At 38.8% G+C, this 16,660-nt stretch overlaps 4 protein-coding genes across 4 annotated transcripts; all 4 read right to left on the minus strand.

The window, feature by feature from the left end:
- Nucleotides 1–1,118: 1,118 nt before the first annotated feature.
- On the minus strand, nucleotides 1,119–1,574 carry Cbr-snet-1 (the record flags this gene model as incomplete). Its single annotated transcript, XM_002644362.2, has 4 exons — nucleotides 1,119–1,132; nucleotides 1,181–1,304; nucleotides 1,352–1,451; nucleotides 1,504–1,574. The coding sequence occupies 4 exons, from the start codon at nucleotides 1,572–1,574 to the stop codon at nucleotides 1,119–1,121; spliced, it is 309 nt and encodes a 102-aa protein (XP_002644408.2).
- A 2,307-nt stretch (nucleotides 1,575–3,881) lies between these two features.
- On the minus strand, nucleotides 3,882–5,227 carry CBG14258 (the record flags this gene model as incomplete). The annotated part of the gene is made up of 5 exons (XM_002644363.1): nucleotides 3,882–3,942; nucleotides 4,365–4,470; nucleotides 4,732–4,866; nucleotides 4,942–5,053; nucleotides 5,105–5,227. The coding sequence occupies 5 exons, from the start codon at nucleotides 5,225–5,227 to the stop codon at nucleotides 3,882–3,884; spliced, it is 537 nt and encodes a 178-aa protein (XP_002644409.1).
- A 286-nt stretch (nucleotides 5,228–5,513) lies between these two features.
- Nucleotides 5,514–6,615, minus strand: CBG14259 (the record flags this gene model as incomplete). Its single annotated transcript, XM_045239513.1, has 5 exons — nucleotides 5,514–5,715; nucleotides 6,155–6,291; nucleotides 6,348–6,431; nucleotides 6,477–6,542; nucleotides 6,589–6,615. The coding sequence occupies 5 exons, from the start codon at nucleotides 6,613–6,615 to the stop codon at nucleotides 5,514–5,516; spliced, it is 516 nt and encodes a 171-aa protein (XP_045095375.1).
- A 643-nt stretch (nucleotides 6,616–7,258) lies between these two features.
- Nucleotides 7,259–10,469, minus strand: Cbr-tag-52 (the record flags this gene model as incomplete). Its single annotated transcript, XM_002644365.1, has 9 exons — nucleotides 7,259–7,447; nucleotides 7,982–8,349; nucleotides 8,396–8,476; nucleotides 8,530–8,857; nucleotides 8,909–9,085; nucleotides 9,135–9,295; nucleotides 9,345–9,528; nucleotides 10,007–10,222; nucleotides 10,278–10,469. The coding sequence occupies 9 exons, from the start codon at nucleotides 10,467–10,469 to the stop codon at nucleotides 7,259–7,261; spliced, it is 1,896 nt and encodes a 631-aa protein (XP_002644411.1).
- Nucleotides 10,470–16,660: the final 6,191 nt, after the last annotated feature.

Here is a 16,660-nt window from a genome sequence, read left to right on the forward strand (position 1 = left end):
GTGTGGTGATCAATGTCCGTGGTGAGGGTTGTTTTTCGAAGAAGCTTTCTTGAATTCGATGGGAAATGAAAATCTAGAAACTTAATGAAAATCCTCTTTCAGATGAAATTTTTGTTTGTGTGCCACGCAAGCCGAGAAATCGTTTATGATACCTTTCTTAGATGGTTGTGCGTGGTGTGCTCACGAATGTCAAAAAGTTCGGTATTTTCAATAATAATTCGTTCGATTTGTTGGCAGCTGTTTTTTCAAGGTTACTCAGAAACACTTATCAAGTACAGCTGTATGTCTTGTCAGAAAAAAAAAACGAATAGAATTTCGAAATTTCGCACCACTTTTAGAAAAATCAGAAGTACAATTTAACTACAAGTACTGTTTCCGCCAAAAAGAGATCATCTTTACCTGGCTTAAACAAATGTCGGAAAATAAAATTCTCACCGTACCGCCAATTTTGAGTTTTCAATCTCCATGTTTGTCAGATAAGACTGAAATATTTCATTGTTATCTAACAAAGTTTACTATATTTTTTAGACATTCGAAGTTGACCACTTTCTACTCAAAAAAGGCGAAATTTTACACATTTCCAACCGGTACCCTAACCTAGAACGAATATGATACAAATCTCAAATTTGGAGAACTAGCTGAAACGATTCCTATAAAATTCTGACCAAACAATAAAAATGAATTCCAGTTCTCATGAGACTTCTGGCTTTGTTTCGAGCCATGATTCCAATTATTGACTTGATTTTTTTAATCGATAATGTTTCCTTTAAAAACTCTTAGTTGAATTCAACAGATTTATTGTGTTAGAAGGAGAGAAAAGGAATGACCAAGACAGCAAGAAGGGTATACGGCGACAAGTGGAAAAAAGTTTATCAGGGGGGAACTGAACATTAAGAACGACTGTCATGTGATGGTACGCGATACAATGAATTTATGAATGTTGTTGTTGTTGTGTGTGTGGCTCTTGAACTGCTGACATAGTAGTGCTGCAAATTCATCATCGTCCTCCCTCGAAAGAATAAAAATGTGGGCTCACGTTGAAATAAAGGATAGGGTTTGATCTCACAGTGTTGGTGTTAGTAGGTGGTGGTGAATTCTGATAATAAAAAGTCTCAGGCTCATTGCGGCAACTCTGAAAGATAACTGAATGAATTAAAAGCTCTAACTAGATTCAACGTACCGTTCTTGGCGTTCACAAGACGGTCTCGAAGCCAGGACATGCTGACGCAGTCTGAGTTGGCGATCAACGCCTCGTCTTCGATGTTACGGATGAGGAGCTCCATCATCTGGATTTCGCGAGCCTTCTGAAATAGGAGAGTTAGCTACTCGTATGCTATTCAATCAAACTCACAGCGTTGTCGAGAATTGGCTGAGATTGGTCGACGACCATCGGGTGACCACCGGACCGTTTCAGCATGATTCCGCGGCACGCAGGTGCGAACGAGAACTTTCTAGAATCACGGAGCAACTTAAAAATAATTAATCTAAGATTCAGAAACTAACCTGCAATCCAATGAGTAGTACAGTGGCACTAAGGCCAAAAGGACGAGAAGGAGAGGAGTGAAGCGCGCCATTCTTGTTGAAGAGAGCGTGATGAAGAGTGAGATCTCTCGGCTCGAACCGGCCCTTTTATCTACTGACTTTTTCCTCTTGGCTCCGCCCCATTTTTTTAGGGGCACACACGTATAAAGCTCCGCCCACAACTGCTTCTCTGTGAGATGTCGAGATTCCGAGAGGGGAAGAGAAATAAATCTAGTGGAGTGCATTGAAGTGATATTGTTTTTGAGAATTGAAAGTGATGTAGATAATTCTAGACAGTTGTTCTTGATTTGCGTGTGACGTGGAGGAAATGCTCAAACATAGAAAATGTGTACTATTGTATGAGCTTGTTTCATGAACAATTGATAATAAAGTTTTGTCAATACGATGTGTCACTCGGATCAGATCAACAGAACACACGTCAAACCAAGCGGTTCGAATTCCAACCTATTGTTCACGACGCTCTGGATTTGATTAATCTATTAGGTTGGCGGGAAAGTCTTTGTCACTTTTTCAATAGTTTATTTCTCAAAGAAAAAATAACCGAATAATTAATTATATTGTCCATCATTATCAACAACATGTCTCCAACGTTCCCTCAATTTATGGATTCCATTGCGGTAGAATCCAGCCGGGCGTGAGGCAAAGTATTGTTTGAGTGCCGCTTCGACCGCTCCACGGGAATTGAAGCTTCTTCCTTCGAAGGCACGTGTCATATCGCCAAATAACCAATAGTCGGAAGGAGCAAGATCAGGAGAATACGGGGGGTGAGGGAGAACATTCCATCCATATCCCATCAGCTCCTGCTTCACTTGTTTCGAAACATGTGGGCGAGCGTTATCATGTTGATAGTACACTTTCTTGTCTTTCAGGGCCGAACGGTCGACTGCTTTCTTGAGGTTTCGTAGTTGAGTAGTGTAGAGGTCTCCAGTTATTGTTTTGCCCTCGGGCAGAAGTTCCCAGTAGATGGGGCCGTCCACTCCCCACCACACAGAGAGCATAACTTTTTTCGGATGAAGGTCGGGTTTTGGGACATCCTGTGGGCTCTCTCCTTCTCCAACCCACTGGGATTTCCTGTGGTGATTATCGTAGAAGACCCACTTCTCATCTCCGGTTATTAGCCGGTCCAGCCATCGATCGCCCGCGTGGAGAGTGAGAAGAGTAATCGAATCGTCGACTCGGCGGTCAAGGTTGGCTTGAGTCAGGTGATGAGGTATGAATCGACCAAAAAGTTTTCTCTTCCAAGAGACTTCAAACCTTCAAGGACTGTGCTATGGTGAACTCCGAATGTGACAGCTAGTTCACGGCTAGATTGAAATGGATCCGATTGCAATGCGTGCTTCAGCTTGTCCAAATCCAACTCACGGGGTCTCCCAGAGCGATCCTTTTCATCGAGCGAGAAGTCATCTTTTTCGAAACGATGGAACCAATTGCGAATAGTATTGTAGTGAGGGGCATGTGTGTTGTACACATTCTTCAAGAAAGTTTCCGAATCCTTCATCGTGGTGTGAGATAGGAAGAGGTAAATCAAAACATGTCTGATGTGAATAGCAGTGGGAACAAACATATCGTTTCAATTACAGATGAGGAGCAGGGAAGGAAATGGGGACTTGTTTATATGGAAGGTTCTTATCACCTTGTTATTCACTAGAGTCGATATCATACACAGCCTCCATATACGAGAACAGTGATTAAACAAACAGAGTGACAAAGACTTTCCCGCCAACCTAATAACTCCCGAGTAGCTTTGTAAGATCCTTCTTCGAAATGTTTTGTTTACTCGTAGATCATACTACGGATTGATTCATTATTCAGAAGTGAAGTGAAAAGGAAAACAAATCCCAAGAACAGTTGCCCTTCTCACAACACACATTTTCTTTGTACATATAAAACATACATATTCTTGTGAATTCAAACGAGCAAACTTTTCACATTAATTAAAGCGAATGATGGTGAAAAAGTCTTTCATCTTCTTTTGCTCTTATGGGATAATACTTATTGTGCCTGAGGTCAACTATTGTGGATTTTGCATAGAGTTTTGCAAAATGCTGCATTTTTCATCACGTTTCTTTCAAAAATCCTCATAAACTTCCGGGAATGTTCTTTCCATACATCGGTCAAAAGTCTTGGTACATGTGTATTGAGATTAGGGCACTATAAGTGAGAATAAACCTCCGAGCGTAATAACTCAATTACAGAAGCTTCTAGAAAAAGCGTCTGGATTGCCTCAGGCTAGATGTCTACTTATGAGACACACTTTGACGCATTTCTTGTAACTTGACTTTTCTAGAATCATTTATTTTTTATATACACATATTATATGGGGAGTTGAGAATAAGAAGTTATTGGCAGCAATGTGCAGTCCATTTTCCTTGGATACAAGTTGAACCAGCTGGACAGAATCTGAAAATATGAATAATATGACGAAAGACTTCCCCGAAAAAACTTAGGATGTTAATTACCATTTTTGAAAAACAGGCCCTGGCTGGCGCTTGCGGACTTATCAATAGTTTTTTTTTTCAGAATTCATATATGTGAACCAACTGAAATAGAACTCAAAAAGTACTACAATATAAAGCTACTTTGAAAATGGTATTTTGTTTATGAACGATGTTACAAACCAGAAACCTTTTGAATTACGTGGTCACAGTTTTAAGAATTGTAAATTCGTTAATAGACGAGATACAGTGTTTCAAACAAAGTCATTTTGTAGTACTAGTCGAGTTCTATCCTATCTAATGCAGTTAATGCGAAATTATCGGCTCCAGAAAAAAAACTATATATAAAACTTTTTGGGCCTGTTTTCAATTGTGTTAATTACTAACTTATGTGCACAGTTCCTGCCTATCAACGGAGTCATTCCAAACCATTGCTTGAATTGGACTACACTTCCCTTGGAGCACGTTGGCGAGTGCTCTTTGTTCCATTCATCTGAAAAGTGGCGATGTGGAAAATACATTCTGATGAGTACTAGACACTATCTATGCGAAGCGTGAAATTTTTTGAAAAAAAAGAGTTTTTAGACTCGAGAAAACTGGTGATGTACTACTCGTGCTGACAACGCATCAACTATACATATTGCACATCATGGAATTTAGCTCTCGCTTCGATTCACTTTACCGAGAAAGATTGGGCAAATAGCAAAATTACGAAATCAGGGTAAAGAGCACTGTTACTTCCGGGTCCACATACCTTGTGTAGCCTTATTGCAGCAGAATCCGATATTCCCTCCCATCACACAATCCGTCCCTTTTTTACATCCACTGTCACTTGGAGAAAAGCATATACCATCAGCGTCAGTGTTTCCACCGCACGAAAATTGGTCGGCTGAAAATTTTATTTTTCTAATTTTAGACTCTAGAGTTCTAGACTCTGGAAAAAGCGAAATTCAATTATTCTCACCTGGTTTACAAGATTCCAGGCAAATGTCGCTGGACTCAAAAGAGTTTGATCCTTCATCGCAACCAAGGAATTGATATGGGTAGCAAAATGAGAGTTTGGCGTCGAAGAACCACTGAGAAAAAATAGAAAAAAATGTTTGGGTATGGCGAATATGTTATGGTACCTTAGTAGATGTTTTGTTTTGAGGACAAGCCTTGCCAAATGTCAACTCTGATATGCATCCATATTGGGCAAACGTTGGGACAACAGAAGAAAAAATCAATACAGCCGCAGACCACACAAACATCTTTCACTGGGGCACGTAGGGTACTGATGGGTTCTTTTCGTCCATTAAATACCTGTTTTCTAGACGCCGGAATGGTCAACATGATGTTTAAAGTGACCCCCAATCATTGATCTTTTCGGGTATTTCTTTGTCCCCCAACAAATCATTGAAACTAATTAAATTTTGCGGAAACCTTGAGACCTATTTCAAAACTTTTCTTAATGACTCAGAAAGCACAAAAAAGTTTTATTGGAATTCGAGAACAGAGACAAGAATAGGAATCCAATTTCCGGCGGTACAGACACAATTAAGCACTCTTATTATTGTTATCATGATTATTATTATTGTAGTGAGAATCAGTGGACAATGGGTACGGGAAACGCGTGGGCCATCCTTGGAAAAACGATTGAAGATTAGGCACTGGTTGTGTGGGTGCTATGTATTGCAGTGGGGATGGAGAGCGGTCCTCGGACTTTATGATTTGACTTTTTCGGAGAGGAGAGTTGCACCTGAAAGTTTCAGTAATTTTAGATTCGAAAAGGCTGACAATTACAGTATCGGTCTCACAGAAACACAAAAAAATTTTCAGTGTTCAGCCATTTTAGTCATTTTCAGTGAGTCTGGAGCTCGACATTCAAGTTTCCAATAATTAAAATTTTTGGAGGATGTCGAACTAAATTTAAGATATTGCATTCACAGAATTTGTTTTTTTTTGTCAATTTCTGTACAAAAACGAGCAAAAAAGTATTTTTTAGTAATCGACAAACAGCTGAAAAACTAGGAGGTCTCGAAAATTCTGCGAATGAAAAGTTTTCAATCTAGGTCTGTTTTAAACTCTTCAATTAGTTCCAAATCATCCGAAACTTGATGGCCGAGTTACAGATTCTTGAAAATGACCAAAATAACAAAAAATTCGACTGAAAAATACGTTTTTCCTGTATGATTTACCTTCTCTTCTTAGTTCTCCGATTTTGAAACCATGTCTTCACTTGACACTCCGTCAGATCAATCACTTGAGCGAGTTCACCTCTTCGATCTTTGCAGATGTATTCATTCTTTGCAAATTCCAATTCCAAAAGTGTGACCTTAAACAGAACAAATTGACATGAATAATTGAAAATGCCAAGAGCCATTTTTTCACCTGCTCGGATGTGAAAGTTGTCCTTTTGGTCGGTCGGTTGTTTCGTTTTGTTGGTGGTTTGATGTTTGGGACCAGTTCAGTAATCTAAAATAAGAGAATATTACGATTTTAAATTCATGTTAGACTTACGGAGTTGATATTATTGTTAGGCCAAGAATGAAAGAAGTCGTAGGAAAACTTATTGTGAGGCAAATTCTAAAAATTAATATATAAACCAAGGAATCTTACCAAGGGAACTCACCGATGCCGTGGCCGAATTCGACGCCATGGGTAAACCAATAGGATACAAAATGACAGCTCCCGGATAAGAATGGGTGTTTAATTTGATGCCAAAACGACTTTATGTCTTCTTATTGGGGGAATACAAGGAAAAGAGCTGAGCAATTAGGCGTCAATGTCGTTTCGCATGTAAAAACACGGGTCCGATTAATTTGCGTAAGCCACAATGCGCCCTGGGGGTCATAAAGCCAACACCACGGATGACTTTAATTTGTCATCACACATATTTCAATGAAAGGAACTCGAGGAATAGGAAGAGACAATTGCTTTGATGTTCTTGTGATTCGTGAATCATCCTTTGTGAAATTGTTTTAGGTACAAAGACTCTGGAAGAGAAGAGACAACAAACACGTCGTGTTGATGAGCTTTTTTTGTTTGATGAAGCCATTTCTCATTAGATAGCTTCGAAGATTGCCGTCCAGTTCAAGGCTATTAATTGAAAAAAAAACTGACAAGAATATAACTTTATTGGAAAGGGAATCAATATTTATATGACTTTGATGAGATCAAGTGCCATGATTAGAAGTTAAAAAGAATAGTAATGATAAAAGGTAAATCATAAAAAATTAGGTAAAGCGTGAAGGGTGTTTTCAGGCAATGACATAGATTGTGTTAATATTGGGGTATTCTGTTCACATGATGGAGCAGTTATTGCGAACAGAGTCGATGAGCGACATCTTCTGGTTCTTAATGACTGGCGGCGCTGACTCGGTTTCCCACCATGGACGTGGACGTTCTCCTTTGACTTTGAGCTCGATGTCGTCCTCATCGTTGTCGGAGTCGTCGTCGTCGCTCATCATGTTGAATGGCTCCAAGGTGCGCTGAAACAGTGGTATGATAAATGTAAAAGCGAAAATTGGTTACATGATTTACAAAAACCATCATTAGACCAGTTCAAAAATGTCGGCGGATCTGTCAAAGAGAAACACCGGTGGCAGTAGCCAAAAGACTTACAACTACAACTACCTTAGCCTAAATTTGGGCTTTTTATGACAAGTGGGGGGCCATGAGAAAAGGTTTTTTCACTTGGGCCCCAATTTTGACTTAGGCCTCCCTTGTCATAAAGAGCCAAATTTTGTCCGTACTTACGTCCTCAGTTTCATTGCTTTTTGTTGAGTTTTTTGCTATTTTTCGCCAAACAATTCGGAAAAAAGTTGACTGGAAACGCACAACAATTGAGATAAGTAATCCGGAAAACCAAATATTTTCAATTGTCTTTGTGAGACTATTAGCCACGAACACCGTTTCTCATCCACAGCTCCAATTATTATTTTTCACCAGAATGACGATTTCTTGAAAATTTTCAAAAACACGAAATTTTTAGAGTGATATTCGCATAAGTTTGTTAAGCATACCTGCTGATAGCTCAATTTGCGAATATCGTCGACTGCGAGTTGACGACGTTGTTGCTTGGGTGGTGCGGAAGCAACCTGACGGCGGACACCTCCTGGACTGCGACGACGGCGATCCTCCTCATCGTAACTGCTAACGCGACGAATCTTCTTGTTCTCTCGCACAAACACTTCATCTTCAGTCCAATCAAACTCTGCAGTCCAGTTCTCGTCAATCGAGCTTGGCAATGGACGGTTGTGCATGGAAGCAATTGGGTGCAATACAGTAGTTGGCTGTGTAAGAGTGACATCACTCATTTCTAGCTTCTCGATAACGTCCGTCCCTTCGTCGACATTATTGGTAGGTTCGTCGATCTCATAGGAGTACACTTCTGTAAATATTCAAACGTCACTCTAGCTGATATGATGATAACTTACGGCGAAAGCGTTTTGGTGGAGACGCCGACACAACCCATCCAATGCCTCCTATATCGCTACCCTGTGCGTCTTCAAAGACTTCTGAAATTGGAAATTAGTTAGAAACCTGGTTCTTTTCAATTATACAAACTCACGGCGCTTGCGGTTGGATGCAATAGTAGAAGTAGTCCACTGCCCACGAAGGAAGTCATTCTCACCGAGTTTCGGAAGTGGCTTCTTTCTCGAGAGGACACGATTCAAGTGTGGCATCACATCGTTGGATAGTGTGTTGCGAAGGCGATCGCGATTTTTCTGCCAGAATCCTCTATCAAAAACGATTGCCTTTTGCTTGAAACTCTCTTTGCGCAACGTATCACGGAGCTTCTTGGCGTTATCAATAGCGTCGCAAATGTCATTGTACCACTCATCGACACTTCCCAGTGAGTAGGCAGTGAAATCCACGCCGACGTCTCCACAACGGATCTGAAAAAAAGAGAAATGTTAGTTTTCAGCTGTGATGGTGAAATAACTTACGAAAATGCTGCCACCAATGTCATCAAGTTGAACAATGCAGTGACGGAGTGAGAGAATCGCTGATGGGTCGTACTTGCAAAGTGGCATCACACTGAGTTTCTTGGTTCCGTAGAGAATGATGTCGTTGAACAAAAAGACCGCGGTCTCCTGATAGTTGGCAGTTCCGTTGAGTTCTCTCTGTCAGATAATAGGTTATCTCGGTCCGCACGCCAAAAATTATACTTACTTTGTACAACATTCCCTCTTTCAACAACACACGTCCTGGCTCGAGAACATGTCCATCCAATCCAAAGTTGAGTTGGATCTCGAAAAGACGCTCACCATTCTCATAAGCCAGCATGCACGATTGAATTTGTTCCGTAAGTCCTTGCATTCCAGACAACGCTTCTGAAATTACCAATATTAGACATCAATTCTAAGTTTACAGAGAACTTACTATACAAATTTCTCATGTCATCCATATCGGTACTGTAATTCATCAAGTTCTGAATAAGCATAATGTAGCGAGGGATGCGTTGGATTGGCATGATGAGGAAAGCCTGGAGTCGGCGTCCTTCGACACTTGGTTCGGCTTCTATAGAGGCGATGGCTTTGCGGAAGTCACTGCGAGACATCAATTTCTGAAAATTAAGACTTTATTGGAGAATCGTTAGTGTTATTTGGTGGTAGACTTCCTTGAGTCGTCAGGGAATGAAAAACAACCCAGCATTCCGAATTCGACAATTTTAGCTTTTGCTCAGCTTATTACCATATTGACAATGAAACTTTTAATAATTTTATTAGCTCGGGCCGGCCAAAGCTAACAAATTGGATCAAATTATGACCTAGAAAACCTAATTTTTCAATTTTAGATGTTTTCTTCAAAGAACCGACATTTCAGCTTCAAAATGAGAACCAAATTTTTCCTTTTTTCCCTTCCTGGTACTTGGATCAACGGACCCTCCTTTTTATACACATAAAAGGTACCTATGAAAAAATCGATATCTCGGGCGCATGAGGGGAAAGGACCACTGTCGAGTCTTCTTCTGTCTCATCTCCCTAGTTTTAGCTTTTTGAAAGCTTTTTTACCCCATTCTCACAAAATACTTAAGTACTCACAGCGTGGACTTTCAGCGCATTTGGATAGTGTGATGCGTAGCTGGTGTACAACTTGAGAAAAGGCATAAATTTCGAGAAGACCTCGGCAATTGGCTTGGTGCGAAGGTGTTCCAAAAGGATTTGGTGTGTCTTGCCGATGGCCGATATCTCTCCGAACATGGCGCGAAAGCATTTTCGAGATTTGGGACACATCACGTCGAGTTGGCTGATGAAAATCTGAAATTTTCGCATTAATCCCTGATTTTTTTTTCCATAAAAAATGGCCACTAACCTCATCAACAATGGTCAACGACGTGACATAGGCACGCTCGGTGTCGTAAATCTCTTGAAGGATGTTGATTTTCTCTTGCGGCTCATTTGCATACATCCTCGCCATGTTGAATTTCGCGAAACTGTCCAATTTCAATTGGAGATAGTCGGTTTCCACGATTGGAAATGGTTTGGGCAGCGTGCTCGCATGCATCACCTGAAAAAAAAAACGAAGAAAATAATGGGAGAGAAAGAGGAAGAGAAAAAACTACTGCCTGAGCAGTGTCAGTAAACAGAAAAGAAAAAAACGCGAACGCCGAGGGGCAGCAAGAGAAATGAGGTGTATTGAGGAACGCACACAAAAACAACACTGTCGTCCGGGGGGGAGTGGAGGCCCCGTTCTCTTATTCAAATTGGCGGAGTGTCAACGGAGCGCGATTGCTACCGTTTGGGAGGGCCTCGCGCGTCCTTACTGTCTGTGCGCACACAAGAGGTAAACCGTGTAATGGGAGGCCGGAAAAAACAGGAGGCACGCAAGGACATTTTGCGTAAGACGGGGTTGATGATCGAATGTCATGTAAGAAGAACGAAGATTGTGTACAGAAAGGGAAGGCAATGACACACATTATCGCCATCGGGATGAGATGAAGAAGATGGGGGAGGAAAAGATATGCATAGTATTAAAGGAACGACAGAAAATGAAGAATTGGAGAGTCTTGAAAATATATGTCAGCTGATACGGAACAAAAAAAGAGCACATGTCTTAAATTTCCAACAGAAAGCACTAACTGTCACATGTTTATCAGCGTGTTAAAAATTATCAGTGTTGTATAGTAGGTTACAAACTGAAGAACAAAGAACAGTGAAAAGAAAACAAAGGATTTGATTAAATGGGAATTTTTTTTAGTGTGAGAAGAGCAGGAATTGTAGAAAAAAATAAATAAAGATTGAGTTGGAGAAATAGAGAATGCAAGAAAAAATAAGCTCTTCTGATCCTTCTCAAACAAATTTTTTTATATGTATGTCCGATATGAATACAAATCATTCTAAAAGAAATTTTATGAATGTAAAGCTACAATCGTCTCACATGAGATGTGATTCAAGTTCCGAGACTGAAAAAAATGACTAGAACAAACACAACTAAAAAAACACCTGGATTAATGGCGCGGGATTTTGTTAATTCCAATAAAATTGTTTTTATGTGTAAATGTCATGTAAAAGAAAGTTGGCAGGTTTTAAAAGTGTTAGAAGAGGAATATGCGATGCGGAGGAGGAGGGAAGGGAACAAATTATTCAAATGAAGGACGCATAGCTTGCATAGTCGTAAGAGATTGCCAACTGGTACTAGTAGATTAATGAGAAGATTTGTATAATTGGAAAAACACTGGGAACAATGTGGCAACAGGAAAACGGAAAAAATTCCGAGAACCGGGAATTTCAAATTGAATAGCTCTTAAAAATATTGATTTAATGAAGACGAACCCGTAAATAAGCCATAATCAGATTCTTATTTCACAGAGAACCGCTTTTGTTTACCATGAACCGCAAAAATGTCAGCTTCCATTCGGAAAATTTCAAGCCAAAATAATCTTAGATCGCTGAAAATATCACATATGTTCTGAACATGTGAACGATAATTGTTGTTGTAAAATGACAGTGCTGTTCAGAAAACCAGTCAAAAGTGCACTCGAAATTGTCGGTTTTGGTTTGACCCGAGTAAAATAAACGGAAAGTTCAACAAATTGAACATCTGAAAATCGACAGCATATACAGAAAATGAAAACCAGACTATGGGAAGTTCTAAAGGCTATTGTTCAAAACACGTGAAGAATCCAGTTATAATTTTTTGAGCGAATGGCTTATATCGATATCGGTTGAATTTGAACCAAAACAACTATATTTGTTTGAACTAGATGTTCTAGACACACGTTTTTGAACACTCCTCAAGCCTAATTTACAGCGAATAATTCAATGGAAGCCCACCAGGTATTGGACTTCGAGCTCAATTATCTCAATTTCAAGGAGGAATGACAAAAATCTGTCAACTGATAAATTGTTCATCATTATATAGCCAATATGTTGTTAGTTGACCGATTTTTCATGTATTTTACAGGAACGTAGATAATTGAGCTCAACTTCCCCGTATATGGTGGGTTTCTATTAAAGCATTTACGGTTTTATCGAATGCGGTGTCCATTAGGGCTCGGCGTGAAGTATTTTTCATAAAAAAAGCCGAAATTTTCGGACTCAAAATCCGTTAAAAAATATTGCAAAAAGACTGTTTTTGGTAAGCATGACCTATTTTTTCAAGCGCGATATTTCAAGTATATAACTTTGCGAACTTTCCATTCAATAATTCAAAAGGTATAGATTTTCACACTTTTATCAACAAAAATCTCAATGTCTCGAAATGTGTCGGTGAAATACAATGAGAGTCCGAATGCTGTTCAAAAGGGAAAACGTATTTTAGGTCATTATGCGTGTCAATTTATTTTTTGCCGATTTTTTCGAACATTTTCCGAAATATCAACAAATTTGTGCTAAAATTGACGATAAAAAACAATTAAATGTGAAATACAAAGTAAGAAGTGAAAAAAGTGTGAAAATAAATACTTTTTTATTTTTTCATTGAAATTTAACAAAGATACATAGTTAAAATAGCGCCAAACTCGGAAAAAATCGGATTTGCTTTTCAAATTCAGTCGTTTTGCAAATTTTACAGTTTTTACGGAGTTTAGAGATTCAATGTGAACTTTTTTTATTAATTCATTTTCAATCAAATCAGTACTTGAAAATGAGAAGTGAATCAGTTTATCGCCCAGTCAAACTTTATATTTTCAGAATGAAATACGTAGATATAAATTTCATGACTTTGACACTCATTACTTTTTTCGTTTCACACACGTAATCTACAGATTTTCAAACAGTATTGTCTTGTAGTTTTTTTTTCATGTTTCCATTATACAGTGCAGTCAATATCTTTAGGACTACCCTCGATTTTGGCGGTTCCAGGAGAACGGGAAGAGATATCAAAATTCTGTGAACTTCATTCTATTCAGGATAGAAAGAAACCCTGGGGGAAAAATTTTCATGATTCTACCACTTTCCGTATAAGTACCACCAAAAAGGCCTATTTCTGGCCGGTCAATATCATTTGGACCCCCTGAAAATTTCGAAATTTTGATCATTTTTTGTCGAATTTTCGCTTTTAAACTGGAAATAATTTTCAGTTTTGTGCTTTACACATTTATATAAGTATCTCGAGTACATTTTTATAAGAATCTCGAAGAATTTTCATAATTTGTCGACTTTCCAAATCATCTTTTTTTTCCATTTTTTCCTAATTTTTAGGTATTTTTGTAAAAGTGGCCCAATTTGTCAAAAAATTCAAACTATTCAAAAAGAACGGTCATGGAACATAGAGAATATGATGTTGAGAATCTAATTAAGGTATTGGGTGCGCAGTTAGAGCCTTGATTGTGTACAGACACTGCGATGTTCCAAATATTGAGTCACTTTTCTAAAATTACGAAAAAAAATGGGAAAAATGATGATTTGGAAAGTCGACAAATTATGAAAATTCTTTGAGATACTTGTAAAACTGTACCTAAAAAAAATTTGTTCCCTAGGGTTCCTTTTTATCACGAATCGAATGGCGTTTACAGAATTTTGATATCTCTTCCCGTTCTCCTGGAACCGCCAAAATCGAGAAGTGTCCTACAGTTATTGACCGCACTGTATCTAATTCAGTTGGCTGAAAAATGAAACTTAAAGAAGTTTTGAGCTGATTCATTGGCCCATTTCGCCTTTTTTGAGTGCTCTATTTTTCGGACCTCGAGAATCATTTTACACTCATTTTCATTCAGTAGGTATTTTTTTAGATTGTTCCATATTTTATTCATATCAGAAGACGACTCATTAGCAAAACTATTTCTCTCTAATTTGGGAAAAAATTTTCGTGTCATTCTAAATCCCTCAATTACGTATGCGAATTGCGTAGTTCATTAGATTTTTTTATGTCGAAATCTCTTATTTTCAGAAATTTTGGATGACTTTTTCTTGTAAGTACCGCCCCTTTGGGATAATGTGTCAACGCACAAGTGCTATCGCTTCGCTTATCGCTTTTAGTCAAACGTTATACAGTGCTCCACAAAATGATGCTTCCACCCTTCGCTTGCACTGAAACACATATTTAGGTCAATGTTCGTGAAAAGGTGTCAACATGAAAAATAAAGGTCTCCCTTCAAAACCTACGTTCAAAAAGTTTGGAGCCATTAGCGTGACCCGGAAACGAGAAACCGGAAAAATTCCGAAAATTACGTTTCGGCCGATCCACAAAATGATGCTTCCACTCTGAAAAAGTGAAATTTTGGAGGTTTTTGGGCTCTGCGGCTACCTTTTGAAGGTCCGAATTTTAAGAATTTTGAGATTCTCACCTCCGTACACTAAGATCCTAATGCAGGTTTACTAAATACCGTATTCCGGATGTCGGATTTCCGTAATTCCGGATTCCGGAATCCAAATTTCCAAAATTCCGGATCACGGTTTTTAGATTCTGGATTATGTGTACTGGATTGTGTGTACTGAATTTTGGAATATGCACTCCGAATTCTGTATTCCGGAATCCGGATTTCCGATACCGGTTTTCCGGATCAGTTTTTTGAATGAATTCAAATGTCACGAGAATATGGTATTCAAGTTTTCTTGACGAGCAAAAATTTCAGGAAGTTTCCAGGTGGTTACGAGAGTTTCTGACATTCTTAGGGATTCTGAATCACCTTGAAATTTTGATAGATTCTCCAGGATTATGAGAGACTGCCCCGGATTCCGCTCTGACTACCACGACCATCGAAAAGATCATCGTTTATGAAGACGAATCACCGATTTTTGTTTTTTCTCATGAAAGTCAAAATTCTGCGACGAAGAGTCGTCTGTCGAATCCGTTCATCTTCTTGGAAACGAAATTCAGTTTGATCGGACCTTCCGATAAATTTGCCGTTCATATCATCACGTCATCTCCTTTGAAATTTCTTCTGGACAGTTTTGGTAGTCAAATCGGAATCCGGGACAGTCTCTCAGAATCCTGGAGAATCTTTCAAAATCCCAAGTTGTTTCAGAATCCCTCAGAATGTCAGAAACTCTCATAACCTCCTGGAAACTTCCTGAAATTCTTGCTCGTCAAGAGAACCTGAATACCATATTCTCGTGACATTTGAATTCATTCAAAAAACTGATCCGGAAAACCGGTATCGGAAATCCGGATTCCGGAATACAGAATCCGGAGTGCATATTCCAAGATTCAGTACACACAATCCAGTACACATAATCCAGAATCTAAAAACCGTGATCCGGAATTTTGGCTCCGGAAATTTGGATTCCGGAATCCGGAATTACGGAAATCCGACATCCGGAATACGGTATTCAGTAAACCTGCATTAAGATCTCAGTGTACGGAGATGAGAATCTCAAAATTCTTAAAATTCAGACCTTCAAAAGGTAGCCGCAGAGCCCAAAAACCTCCAAAATCTCACTTTTTCAGAGTGGAAGCATCATTTTATGGATCGGCCAAAACGTGATGTTCGGAATTTTTCCGGTTTCTCGTTTCCGGGTCACGCTGATGGCTCCAAACTTTTTGAACTTAGGTTTTGAAGGGAGACCTTTATTTTTCATGTTGACACCTTTTCACGAACATTGACCTAAATATGTGTTTCAGTGCAAGCGAAGAGTGGAAGCATCATTTTGTGGAGCACTGTATTTTCAGAATGAAATAGATACACCTTTCATGACTTTGACTCTTTTTCCTTTTTTTGTTTCACACACGTAATCAGATTTTCAAAAAGTATCGTCTTTTAGTTTTTTTTTTTTCATATTTCTACTATTCCTAGTTCAATTGACAAAAAAAATTGATACCGAAAGAAGCTTTGAGCCGACTCATTTTTCGAAAATTTTGTCTTTTTTTTTGAATGGTCTATTTTCCGGACCTCTAGAAGCATTTTACCCTCATTTTCATTACATTTTCATTACAATATTTTATTCATATCAGAAGACGACTCATTAGCAAAACTATTTCTGTCTATTTCGGGAAAAAACTTTTTCGTGTCATTCTAAATCCCTTAATTACGTATAAGAATTGCGTAGTTCATTAGATTTTTTATGTCGAAATCTCATATTTTCCGAAATTTCGGATGACTTTTTCTTTCAGCTACCGCCCCTTTGGGATAGTGTGTCAACGCACAAGTGCGATTGTCTACCTCAATTAGTTTGACGTCTATCCAATCAGAGTGAATTTCATTTTCAAACTGCAGCAGTCACCCGATATCAGTTTTTTCTATTTTTTCCATTGCTATTCTCAATTAAACTCCTACTACCGAAAAATGTTCTCAGCTATTCAAAATTTCTTCCTGT

Source organism: Caenorhabditis briggsae, assembly GCF_000004555.2.
Source record: "Caenorhabditis briggsae complete genome, chrX, whole genome shotgun sequence".
NCBI lineage: Eukaryota > Metazoa > Nematoda > Chromadorea > Rhabditida > Rhabditidae > Caenorhabditis > Caenorhabditis briggsae.